General features: G+C 39.6%; 1 protein-coding gene across 1 annotated transcript in view; it reads right to left on the reverse strand.

Annotated features, from left to right (window-relative positions):
• The window catches only part of LOC149227656 (uncharacterized), a 453,281-nt gene that overhangs the window by 226,866 nt on the left and 212,117 nt on the right, over nt 1-14,298 (reverse strand). The window contains exon 5 of the mRNA XM_089375544.1: nt 11,317-11,446. Coding sequence (XP_089231670.1) covers nt 11,317-11,446 — 130 coding nt within the window. The remainder of the gene's footprint in view (nt 1-11,316; nt 11,447-14,298) is intronic.

Below are 14,298 nucleotides of genomic sequence, written 5' to 3' on the forward strand. Positions count from 1 at the left end.
AGTAGCCCTTATCGGGATTTTCTCCTTAAAGGACAATATCTCTCCTAAATCCATAGTCAATCCTATGGTTGAAGGGCTTTAGATGGTGGGTTTTATTCTAGTGGGGCCATGATTTCATGATTTTCCTTGATTGATCAAGGGATTAATTTATCTATAGGGTTCTAACATTTTACCCTAATCCATAAACACCAGATGACTGACTTAAGAGGGTTTCTTCTTGATTCATCTCGTCATTCGATTTCCCTTGACTACATAGCCCTTAAAGCATATTGGCACTGATATTCACATCCCTCCATCATTTTTTCTGTCTTTCATAAAAAACCAACAATCCAAAAAATGTTTTTCTAGATAAAAGGTTTCATAGATGATTTACTTGTAGATAATTCAACATTTTGTGCCACTTAGGTTTGAGGTCTCAAAGTGACATCAGGTGGGTTGCTAGTTTTTGTAACAACAAATGTGTTCTAGCCACGAAATTTTGTGGTGAGGCTAGAATATTTGAGATCTCCAAAACCCAGAAATCGTTTCTAGAAATTCCATTTACAAATGACCTAATTAGATTATTAACTAGTTTTTAAATATTTCCTAAATCTAAACTTAGGGAATATGTTTAATTAATCAGTATAAATTAAGTCAAGGCGAGAATCATCTAGAAACTCACATGGATTGATCCAGAGATGATCTTAGCCATTGATTAAGTTTTAATATTGGTTGTTGGTGCTACAACAAAGGATTATAAGGGGAGGTCGATGTGATAATGGAGAAATCGCTTGAGACACTTGAGCAGTTTGATTTCTTGGCAAATCGATTTCCTGAGCAACAGTAGTCAGTTTCTGGAGAGAGAGTCGGAGATCGAAGCAGTGGTGAGGGGCAGGCACAGTGATCCGGAGGAAGCATTTCCAAATCCGGAGAGGCAGCAATAAGAGGTCCCAGTTATCCCAGTGAGGCAGTGCAGAGCACTGCGTAGTAGCTTCAGAGAGGGCAGTTCGATTAGCTGAAGAGAAAATTGTTCTCAATTCCAATGACTGGGCAAACGTTCCAAGAGGTAGGACAGACGATTTCCTCAATGACTGGAGGCAGAACGACTTCATCAGAGACTGGTTGGAGGCTTGACGTCAAGCAGAGCAGCGCAGAGGCTGACGCAAAGGGTCAGAGGGCCGAGTTTCTGAAGGTAGGTTGTGTCGAGATTGTTGGTCGAAGAAGGGAAAATTCCCTTCACTAATTTTGCCCAGAATTTCTTGTTGTGGATTGCCAATTTCAGGCATCTAGATTGTACTTAGATTTTCACTGCTGCATAATAATAAAAACCCTCACTACTGCACCGATTTTCCCAAGTTGGGTTTTTCTGGGGACATTTGTCCAAAAATAATTGTCTCATATTTCATGTGTGTGTGCTACCATTTCTTAGTTTATTTTTCTACAGTGTTTTATTTGTGAAGGTTGCAGTGTGTTTATTTCGATATTTGTCGTCGCTGATAAATTGTTAAATTAATTAACAATTAGCAGAAATAATACCAGTTGTTGCAATAGGGTTCTAGTGTAGGAATTTTCACATGGATCAGAGCGCAGTTGATCAACTAGAGAGCTTAGAAACGAAGGAAAGGAATTTCGCTGCTCAGCAAGGGCAGCAGACCGAAATTCCCAAGGGCAACGTAGTATTTTTGCCAGGAGGCCGAGTTGGTTGAGGAGGTTCGTTTTTTCTTAGTGAGGGGCAAAAAAGTTCAATCCTTCCAGATCGAGTGATTCCAGAGGCAGAGGGAGCAGCTTAGCACTTTTGTTGGGCAGATCTCTAGCTGGACGCAGGGATTTCGCAGCAATACACTAAAGAAGAACTCGCGTTGGGGTGGAAGAGCGAAGAGCACACAGAGGGAAAGTTTTCCTCAGGGAACTTCTAGTCTCAAGAAGTTCGATTCTCCTTGCAAATCGATAGTAGTTGTGAGCAGGTATTCTCACTCCAAAAGGGAGTGCGAGTAGCAGAGCAGCAACCGAGCAGAAGAAAAGAGGAAGTTTTCGACGATTTGTTAAGATGGCCAATGCTGGGCTTCGTGATCAGGACAGGTTGGATGGAGCTTCCAACTACGTCATCTAGAAGGCAAGGATGTCCTTCCTTCTAGATGAATATGGCCTGAAAGCCTACATTGATGTTGTAGTGGCGGTTCCTCAGGATGCAGATCAATAGAAAGATTACAAGAAGGAGATGGCACGGGCGAAGCAGTTGATCCTGGATGGAGTCCAGGATCATATAGTCTCATATATAGCTGGCAAAGACACTGCCAAACAGATGTGGGATGCTCTCTCCACGTTATACCAGGGAACTTCCGAGCAACAGAATATGTTTCTTGAGGAGCAGTGGAGATGCATCCGGATGCAGAAGGGGGAAGGCATAGATCCCTTCCTTACCAGGATTCAGGATTTTTGAGACCAACTGTCAACTGTTGGGGCAATGCCTAAACCCACGAAGCCAGTGCGATTGGCACCCAACAATGTCTAAGAGGAGTAGCAGGTCTTTGTCCAAAGCATATTGGGCAGAGACAAGTTACCAAAGTGGGACAAGATGTGGGCTGACTTGCAGCAAGAGGAATTGAGGCAAGCTCTCCTAAAGAGCTCCACCAGTGGAAGTAGCAATGGACAGAAACAGGTGAAGGAGGAGGAGAATGTGGCCCTCGCATCTAAAGGTCCCAATCAGGGACAGGGAGAGCAGAGGAAGAAGAAGGACCTGTCAAAGGTCAAGTGCTTTAGGGGTGGGGAGCTCAGTCACTACAGTACCCAATGTCCTCTCAAAAAGAAGGACAAGGAGGAGAAGCAGGACCAGCAGGAAGCTTCTACAGAGATCGATAGGCTTTCATCCAGGCTGGAGGAAGACTTCGTGATGTCTGTTGATATACCTCCAAGAGTGAGGTGGGGAGATTTGGTGTTGTAGCCCCAGAGCGGTACAGATGGCAGGATCCTTGAGGAGCCCACCTCATGGATCAATACCTTGCTACAAGGGCCCACTATATTCAATAACAGGATGGATCAGTGGCAGTTGATGCAGAAAAAGACCAAGTGACAGTTGCATAAACTAGTAGCAGTCAGATCAATGTTGCACAAAGCGGGGACGAAACGGGGACGTTTTTTGGAAGCAGGGACGCGGAAGCGTCATTTTCCAAAAATATAGGAAGCGAAGCATCTCGGAAGCGTCTACTATATATATATATATATATCTAAGTCACCTGACACGGGGATTCGGGACACGTAGGATTCGGGATTCGTGGTGTCGAATTCGGGACACGCTGACCCCCGGAACAGGACACGTTAGGACACGTTATATATTATTTTATTAAAATATATATATATATAATATATATTTAAATATATATATATATATATTAAAAATTAGATATTATCATATTTCTTACACAAATTTTAATTAATGATACAAATTTATTGATTTCAAACATAGATCTTCATCTATAGCTATTAGCATGCATAGTACATACAAAATTCAAATAAATGTCAGTGGTACTGGTCACATAAATGATAAATCTATTAAAAATTTAAATCATGATTCATAATTCATAACTGAAAGACAACTTACAACTACAAGATAGTAAGATAAACACACTGACAACTGTAGTTTTCTCATTAAGTCATCAAATCAAAATGTGTTACATAGGTAGTGTTGGTGCAATGCCAATGGCAAATAGAAATAGAAAATATAAAACAACTACAGGTATACAAGCCTCAAGGCATCAATCAGCATCAGAATCAGCATCACTGTCCCCATCATCATGGTCCCCACTGCTCTCCTCTGCATCCTCCTCCTCCCCTGTATCCATAGTCGCCTCTGCATCTGCTGGTATGGAGGTTGACCCCTCTAAGTCATCAAATCTAACAGGCTCAAGCACTGGATCACTGAGATCCATGTTGGCCAATGCCAACTCAACAGTGGTGTCCAGACCCATATCATCAGGAAAGACATCCCACATCTTTGTCTTTCCCCTCAACCACTCTTCCCTCTGCCTGTAAATAAGACGAAGGTTGGTGTGCACATACACCATTGTCTCTGCCCTGGACTGCTCAAGCCTGCTCTTCTTCACATTATGCAAATTCCCATATGTGCTCCAATTCCTCTCGCAACAAGAGGATGAAGTCACCTGAGAGAGGAGCCTCATGGCTAACTGCTGAAGAGGAGGGCTTGTTGCCCCATGATTTGCCCACCAAGAATAGGGCTTCTTAACCCCCCTGTCTCTAATCACATCATAACCTCCAAATCGACCAGTGCCAGTGGAAAACTCTGCAAAGGCATCCTCCACCTCAGCAAGCAATGCACTATCCTGATAAATCCGCCTCAATGCCTCTTTCCTCCCCTGTGAGATTTCACCATCCATGTGAGGAGGGAATTTGCGGGAAGGTCCACCATTCAGCCACTCATGGCTGTAGTATTTGGGGTTCAATGAGTGAGCCAAACAATGTAAAGGTGTACAATTCTTGTCCCATCTGCGGACAAGAATATCATGTATGGTATCGCAAAAGGCCTCTGGTGATGTCTCATACTGGGGGCACTCACTCTGTAGAATAATGCTCCTCACAGACTCAATCATGGAATCCCATCCCTCATAAACCTCTCCTAGGATGGGTTTGTCTGTATCTGCAACTCGAAGCAAAGAGATGATAGGGCCCATGATCCGAATAATTAGATCTACCCTCTCCCACCAAGCATCATCTAGTACCGTGTCCTTCACTCTTTTAGAGGCTGCCTGATCTGTCTTTCTCCAAAAAGACCAAACCTCAGAAATAACCATGGACCCAAGAGTAGTCTTGACCTCCCTCAAACTCTTCAACATCATGAATGAAGATGCAAACCGTGTATCAGCAATCTTCAACAATGATAGATTGTTGTACTCCTTGTAGATAGTGAGGGCATTTGTATGATTTTGCACAAAGTTACGGATATGTCTTGCATCCTCAATAATTCTTCCAATCCAAAGCACATCAGAAGCAATGGATTTCAGTGCTAAGTTCAATGAATGGACAATGCAAGGTGTCCAAAATACTTGTGGATATTTAGCTTCCACAATCATGCCAGCCTCCTTGCAAACAGGTGCATTATCTGTAATGATTTGCACACAAGATTCAACACCTACATCTTCAACAACTTTAATAAATAACTCACCCATAAATTGTGCATCCTTGTATTCGCCAAGTGTATCCACTGCTTTCAGGAAAACTGGACCATTCAAGGAAGACACCATGAAGTTGATGATTGGGTGTCGTGCTGAATCTGTCCATCCATCAGAAACAATGCTAACCCCAGATGTTGGCCATGATGCCATAATAGGCTCAAGCATTTTTTGCACCTCTTTTTTTGCCTTCGTCAACAATGTGGTTCTCAGCTTCTCTGACCCAGGAGGCACATACCCTGCTGGAGCCCCTTGAGTTAGAGCTCGGCACATCTCAACAAATAAAGGTGAACGTGCAACATTAAATGATATGAAGTTTTGATAGAAGAAGAAGGCAATGGTGAGATCAAGCTCTTCCCGTCTCTCTTTTTGGAAAATCTTGTCCATTGGACCAAGTGATCTTCTTTTTAATGCTTGTCCCCTAGTAGAAGTAGAACTCTCAAATGGAAATTTGGTGGTGGCTTTCCTCAAAAATGGAAGGGGGTCTTCATTCTTGCCCTTGGGTGTTTTTGATTTTGAAGCCAGTGCCACATGTTCCATACCAACATTGGCCTCCTTTTCCAATTCTTTTCTCTTTTGTGAAGTAATAGCTCTACAAGATCCAATCCCACAACCAGGTATAGCCAACAAATGTGATTTCACATGGTAATATGTGCTTTTGAAAGAAATGTTACAAAAGTTGCAGTTCCATTGCACATTGCCTCCTCCCTTTCCCTTGTTGTTTGGCCCATCCTCTCTTGTGACATATTTCCACAATGGATATTTATCATTGTCTTTAAGTCCTCTTCCCTCGACATTACTTGCAGCAGACTCTGATGATATTGGGGGAGGAAGGGCATCTCTACCCATGACATTCTTGCCCTTCCTTTGCCCCCTAACTACTGCCTTTGATTGAGCCATGAACACTGTTACCTTAACCTGTAAAAAAAATGAACAAACTGCTGTAAAAATTTAAAAATGCAAAAAAAATGAACAAGAATCAACACTAATTTGAATTGTAATTTGTTACCATTACCAATTTATTGCATAGATGATGTGCAACTGAGTTTTCAGTGGCACATTTCATCAAACAGTTTATAAACACACTGCTGTAGGTGCTCTTCTTGTATTTATTTCAAATTTCAATGTATTATAAATATTAAATTTATACACAGTACCACAAGAATGCTTATAACTTTGTCTATCTGCATAAATTTAAGGTAACACTAATAACTTATAACTTTGTCTATCTGCCTTTGGCTTTTTCAGCAGCGGAATACTTTCTTCACTGAATTTCTGTGCTTAAATGGTCAAAGGCTAATACATTGCTGAGGGTAGGGTTATAATTAGTTAGAATGTTGTCTAAAGAACTTATATGGGCAATTCCACTGCATAGGAACTGCTTTTTATGAGAATAACATGGACATTTAAGTTCATTACGTCTGGCTGAAATTCAACGGGACACATTTTTGACAATTATGGCACATAATACCTACAAATAACATGTCTATTGCTATGCATATAGCTTGTTTCTCACTCCAAACAAGCATGGCACTGTTATAAACTTATAAACTTATATGAACATTGAATATCAATATTATTATGGTTGATGGCAGTTGCCTATAACTGGTACGATATTTTAAGAGATCCGAAGTACATTCAAGCTCAAGTAGCCTGGAATAATTATGCAACGGTGGCATATTCAAAGACAACTAATGTATTCAGAACTCCAAAAACGATTGATGCTCAGGAAAACGATAAAGTTATAAACTGTAAGACTACTGAGATGTCTTTCTAACCAATTCAAGGGCCCCAAAATAATGTTACATTAGCATTCAAGTCTGATTTCAGAGCAATAAAAATGATTACAATGCGTTGCCAGTTTGACCGTTGATCCAATGATCCACCATAACCACGGTCCACTTGTGTTATAATTTATAAACTGCGTTATCTGGTGGACTACTTACCTCAGACCTGGTGGACTGTGGACGTTTGGTGGTCGATTCTCCTTGCTGAGAGTCCGCTCCTCGCTGCAACAGCACAATGAGTTGCCAAATGACTTGCAAAATGAGCCTGTCAACGAGCAAACACGCCCCTTTAACCTAGCAGCTGGAAACGAGTCCTGGAAACGAGTCCCAGAAACAGGACACGTCCCAAAAATCGCGACACGCTGTGCAAATTCGGGACACGTTATAGGACACGACGTGTCATGCAGTTTGGACACGAATCCGCAGAGAATCGTGTCGGATTCGCTGGATTCGCGATTCGACAGGACTTTTGGACGAATCCGGTATCCTAGATATATATATATATATATATATAATTTTATTTTATTTTTTTGCATTTAAATTAAAAAAAAACATCCAAAATACCAAATTAGTTGTAGAAGACATGAAAACATGCATATTTTTACATAAATCAAGATAGATATGGCATCCATTGTACATCAATGATTAATTATTCCAGCATCAACCATCTACAATCTAGATTCCTCCTCTTGTCTAGCCTCTTCCTCTACTTCAATTCTATAGGGATTCTAGTCAACATTCCCTAATTTTGATCAAACAGCTTAATCCAAACCTTGTAATATGGTAGAGAAAGCTTAACATGCCTGATCAATGATTTTGACTTGAGTGAAGGGTACATAATTGCTAAGGTCATGACAAAAGAGTTCAACAATCAATAACACCAACACTGGGGTACATATAGGGCTTGTTGCTCTTGATTAAATGCCAATCACATGCCCTCATACATGATATAATCCAATGAAACACCACAATCCCATTGATCTTGAAAACTGTTAAGTCTGCTGAATTTTGAATGGGGTATGAAATTCTATTTTCTCCATATGAAGTCTGATGAGGTTGGAACCACTCTCAAACATCCTGAGTCATTTCATGGTAATGTTAAAAATTTAAGTAGAAGGATGGAAATGAAAGATAAAGGAGAATGTCACTTTTACTTTAAGAATTTAACATTACCATTAAGGAGCATCAAAGGGTACCTTGGGAGTATTCAGAAAGTGTAGTTCCTCACAGAACAGTTCGAAATTTCCAAAAACAAAAAAAAAAAACCGCGGAATCGTCCACCTTCTCTCGGATCCGCAGTGGATACACGCCCGAACCTCCACAGATCCGCACCCGATCCTTTCCAGATCCGCAAATCGGGAAATGGGAACCGCGGATCGGGCAGCAGGAGTCACGGATCGGGCCCCCACGAATCCAAATTTGCAGGAATCGACAAAAAAAGGAGGAACCGTAGATCCGATTTTGCGATCCGCAGTTCCGACGAAGGATAGGTGGCGGATCCGTATGGGACGCAGATCTGCTTTTGGATCCTTGGGGGGGGTACGGTTCCTGCAACACTGAGTCAGATGCTGGGGAGCGCAGTGCAGTTGCCACAATGCAGAGTTAGCAACAGTGCAAATTCTTCAGTGACAGTGTAGATGCTAGTAGCAATCAGAGACTCGAGAGACAGATGCATCATACTGATCACAGTTGATTCAGTATTTTCAATGTTTTTCAATTGCATATGTTGCAGTAGTAGCAACAATAGATGAGAGGGAGTTGCAGTGCAGATGCAGTGTTGGCAGCAGTTTAGCAGGGTCAGCAACAACACAGATGCAACATATATCAGAGTTGCACAGTGGTTGGTGGGCAGTATGGCTAGACATCAGCAGCGTGACAGGAGATGATGCAGAGACAGGGTGTTGCTACAGGGTGTGCAGTAGCACTAGAACACATTCCTCGCTAAGAGGAAGTGTTAGTTTTTGTAGCATCAGATGTGTTCTAGCCACGAAATTTTGTGGAGAGGCTAGAATACATGAGATCTCCAAAACCCAAAAATCGTTTCTGGAAATTCCACCTAGAAATGACTTAATTAGATTATTAATCAATTTTTAAATATTTCCTAAGTCTAAACTTAGGGAATATGGTTATTTAATCAGTATTAATTAAGTCAATACGAGAATCATCTAGAAACTCACACGAATCGATCCAAAGATGATCCTAGCCCTAAGTTGCAGGAAACGTTGGAGAAGGGTCCGTTTCCGATCGAAAACAAAACAGAAACGAGGAAACTCATTTCCGGCCGTACTAGCCCGTTTCTCGAGGAGGAAATGTGGCCAGTACAGCTGGAAATGAGTTTCCAGGCCGTACAGCAGAGTTTCCTCTTCTAACTTGACTTTTTCTTGTATTTTCATTTTTATTTTTTTGCTTCTACTTTTTTATTGGATGACTAAAATATCTTCTGGATGCTTTTAGATGCCTCTCAAGTTATAGAAAAGAGGATTTTTTTGAGTGGGGCAACCTAATGTTCAAGCCTATGGCCCTAGTGTTGATACGCAGTTCATGGTAATGTTAAATTCTTAAAGTAAAAGGATGAAAATGAAAGTAAAAGTGACATTCTCCTTTATTTTTCATTTTCATCCTTTTACTTAAATTTTTAACATTACCATGAAATGACTCAAGATGTTTGAGAGTGGTTTCGCGCTCATTGGATTTCATATGGAGAAAGTAGAATTTTAGATCTCACTCAAAATCCAGCAGGCTTATCTATTTTTCAGGATTTCGGGATTGGGGGGACTGCAATGTTTCCATTGGATTTTGTCATGTGCTAGGGTATGGAACTTGTATTTAATCAAAAGAACCAAGCCCTCTATGCAGGGGAGACTCCCAATAATCAAGAGCACGTAGGGTACAAGGCTATGGAACTTGTATTTAATCAAGAGCACTAAGGTCGTTCGACTATGTAGGAGGAGACTCCCAAACAAGCACGAGACAAGAAATTAGAAATTTCTCGTGGCTGATTTTGGATATTGCTATTTTCATTATGTGATCATTCATGAGTAAATGTGATGTAAATTTAGAGGCTTATAGTTTATGCATTGACAATTGACAATTTAATCATAATGTAATAAATTAGAATGTATCATATATGCTTTATGATTGCACATATTTCTTAAATGTCGTAATATTAATATATATATATATATATATATATATATATATATATATATATTGCGTTTCCCCGTTTCCAAAATTTGGGGGGGTCACGTTTTGTACCCATGCCCATTTCGGAAACTCGTACTCGTTTCCCCGTTTCATACAACTTAGTCCTAGCCATTGATTAATTTTAATCTTAGTCATTGATGCTCCAATATAGGAATATAAGAGGAGGTCGATGTCATGATGGAGAAACCACTTGAGACACTTGAGCAGTTCGATTTCTTGGCAAATGGATTTCCTGAGTAGCAGTAGTCAGTTGTTGGAGAGAGAGCCAGAGATCGAAGTAGTGAGTGAGGGGCAGGGATAGTGATCCGGAGGAAGTTTTTCCAAATCCGAAGAGGTAGCAGTAAGAGGACCCAGTTATCCCAGTGAAGCAATACAGAGCACTGCACAGTAGCTTCAGAGAGAGCAGTTTGATTAGCAGGAGAGAAAATTGTTCTCAGTTCCAAAGGTCAGGCAAAGGTTTTAGGAGGTCGGAGAGACGATTTCGTTAACAGCTGAAGGCAGAACGACTTCATCAAAGACTATTTGGAGACTTGACGTCAAGTAGACTGTGCAAAGCAGCGCAGACTCGCAGAGGCTGACGCAGAGGGTTAGAGGGCCAAGTTTTTGAAGGCAGGTTGTGCCGAGATTGCTGGTGGAGGAAGGGTAAATTCCCTTCAATAATTTTTCCCAGAATTTCTTGCTGTGGATTGCCAATTTCAGGCATCTAGATTGTACTCAAATTTTCACTACTGCATAATAATAAAAACCCTCACTGCTGCACCGGTTTTCCCAAGTTGGGTTTTTTCGAGGACATTTGTCCAAAAATAATTGTCTCATATTTTATGTGTGTGCTAGCATTTCTCAGTTTCCAGCACATTATTTTTCCGCAGTATTTTATTTGTGAAGGTTGTAGTGTGTTTATTTCGATATTTGTTGTAGCAGATAAATTGTTAAATTAATTAACAATTAGGAGAAATAATACCAGTTGTTGCAATAGGGTTCCAGTGTAGGAATTTTCACATGGGTATCATCTTAATTACTTGATACAAGCTCATAAATGCATACACATATTTAAATATATCTTGTCATTACCCTCCTTATAACCATATGACTAATAAAGTAAGAATAAACTTGGAGATTTCAATTGAAAAAAATAGCATATTGATGGGTATCCTATTACTCACATTGGGTGCTCCCCACGTTGGCCAATCGCACGCACAATAATGTATGACAATGCACCAGTGGACGCACCAATCATGGCCATTATGGTTCCAATCAAGGTGTTGTTATTTCTTTGTTCTACCACCTTAGTACCTGAAGAAAAAAATCACAAATAAATATCCATCATAAGGATGAATACAAACATCTATAATAGACTATAGTCTATAGTCTAACAAAGTCACTAACTATCAAAAAGTATCAATGAATTAATCATGTTATCCACAAATATAAATTCAAATATTTATGTCATGTTGAAATTCACCTTGAAGCATTTGATTCATCCTTATCCAACAAAAATGATTTATTTTGACAAGTCAGCACTTCGAGTATATTTACTAGCATAGCTAAAAACGAACAAATTTGGTTATCACCGTTAATACACCTCAATCCTAATTACACACAATTAGAAGTAACCTCAACAAACACTCAACCATCCTTATTGATAACATCACAATCCTATCCTCGAGTTTTGACCTAGTGACTATATCTGGCTCATATGTAGGAAAATCAACAAGAATGTGTTTTGGGATAGAATAATTATCTAACTAGAGAACCACTAGTAACCTAAGAAACAAAACATGCCCTCTAGGCCCTATGTGTCTGTATCCCACATGTCAAACACTGAACACATTAGGACATGTAACAAACATGCTAAGATGTGTCCAACATTATGTGTCCTAAAATAGCACGTCTCAAACATGTGTGTAACATGTGTCCTAACAATGTCCCAACATCTCAGGCACAAAGGCATGGAGCACATATCGGAATTTGCACCCTTTGAAGACGAGCAAGCTTGAGCAATCTAGAGCAGAGACAGTGGTGTATGTGCACTCCAACCTCTGTCTTATTTATTGGATGAGGCACTAGTGGCTGAAGTTAAAGACAAAGATGTGGATGTATTTCCTAGTGATCTGGATTTGGGCAATAGCATTGAGTTGGCATTAGCCAACTTGGATGTTAATGAACCAGTGCTAGAGCCAATCACTTTTCAGCAGCAAAGAATTTTTTATTAACATTTTTATAAATTAAAATTAGGATGTGCCTTTTCAAGAAACTGTAAACTCATATGTAAGGCCTCATACAAAAAATGCTGTTATGCTTTAGATTGATCAACACCCTTTTTTGTGAAATGCACTCACAGATCTATTTAAAATGCATGTTACTGTAAACTTGTATGTAAGACCTCATACAAAAAAGAGTTGTTATGCTCTAGATTTATCAACACCATCTTTTGTGAAATGCCCTCGCAAATTTATTTAAAATGCATATTTATTTTCACTTTAGTGCTTCAATTTTTAAAATCTTCCTAGAACACTCCTCGATATTCATTTTATTAGAAGACCACATTTCACATTAGGAGACAGAAATGTTGTTACCCATGAATCATAACAATAGCCAGATACCCAATCAAGAGGCTTTCCCCTATGCAACATCCTAAAAATGATAACAGTATGCATTGTACCCATCAATTGGAGCCAATCTAACTATTTGTTGGGCCTTATCTTTAGTATTTACATTATAAACTAAGTAACAGGTTACAACCCCCAGGGTCTATGTGTTTATAGCCCATGTGTGCTAGCTGTGTCATGAGATGTCTGACACATGTGGCACAAAAAGGAGACCCCTGCGTCTCCAAAAGGAAATTTGTCTCTTTTATTTGCTCATTTTCTTCTGCAGGTTGGATCTCTGAAGTCCATTGGTGTGCAGCTAATAGTATAATTGAGATTTGAAGGAATTCCAACTTCCAAGTGCTTTCTGGGTGGATTTCTAAAACAGAATTCTTGTTTTCTCCAACAGCAATGTCTTCTCTTGTTTATTCCACTGAAAGAATGGCTCAATCAGCGTTGACTTGGCATTAGCCAACTTGGATCTTAATGAATCAGTGCTACAGCCAGTCACTTTTGTTGTAGAGGAGGACGAGGAGAGAGCAATGGCAGTGGTATTGATCTTGATAATGAAATGGAGGAGTCCTAACACTCACAGGCTATAAGACTCTTCCATGTATGGTTCTAGTACCTGCCCTATTTGTCATTGGCATTCCCACCTATAGTATCAGTGACTTAGTATATATATAATACATTTTGATTTGATGACTTAATAAGAAAATAGCATTTTATGGGCCTAATTTCTTGTGTATTTCTCATTTGATCAATGATATGGTACTAGTAACTAGTTGTACGATTGAATTTATATCATGTATGAATCATGATGTATCAATATTTTGTAAATGTTCTAGTTTCTGACAAAATTTGAATCTTTATGTTTATATTTTGTTTTCGTATCTGTAATTTGTAAATTAGATATACATCCATATATAAACTGTGTCAGTGTGTCCCGTTTCCAGGGTCATTGTGTCCAATGTCAGGTGCTCGTATTTCCATGTCCCATATCCTTGTGCCATGTGACTTGGACTATAAGGAATCAGATTTATTGTTATGACTTGTAATATTTGCTAGCAATTAAGCAATAATTTCTCAAAATCTAATTCTACTTTATCATGCAAATATCCTCCATTCTAGGATGGATACAGATTCTTTCTTACACAGGAAACCATTTCAACATTAATTAACATGTTACGTCCTTTCCTAAATAAAAGATTATCATACCAGTTCCTGTCTGTGACTTTGGGTCTAGTATATATCTAGATATATAAACTGTGTTCTGTTTCTAGTGTTGAAATTGTAGCTATGGTTGGTCTTCATAAAATTATTTATTGTACTTGAGCAAACAAAGTTATTATCATTGTTGTTTCTAGAATGTTCTTCATGCTTTTGATTTGGTCAAAAATGTATTTTTGTAGAGAAGAAAAATATTTTTTTTTTTGTAATTACAAGTGGCTCCACAAGTGCTAAGTCGGCCCTTCTAGATGGTCAAGCCAGCTTTCCCTAGAATGGCATGCATTCAGATCCCATGAAGGCTATATAAAGAGGTCCATTCGTCCTCCT

The sequence above is a fragment of the Pinus tabuliformis genome, chromosome J (assembly GCF_031772625.1).
Source record: "Pinus tabuliformis cultivar Carrire ecotype Pingquan chromosome J, CPIR1, whole genome shotgun sequence".
NCBI lineage: Eukaryota > Viridiplantae > Streptophyta > Pinopsida > Pinales > Pinaceae > Pinus > Pinus tabuliformis.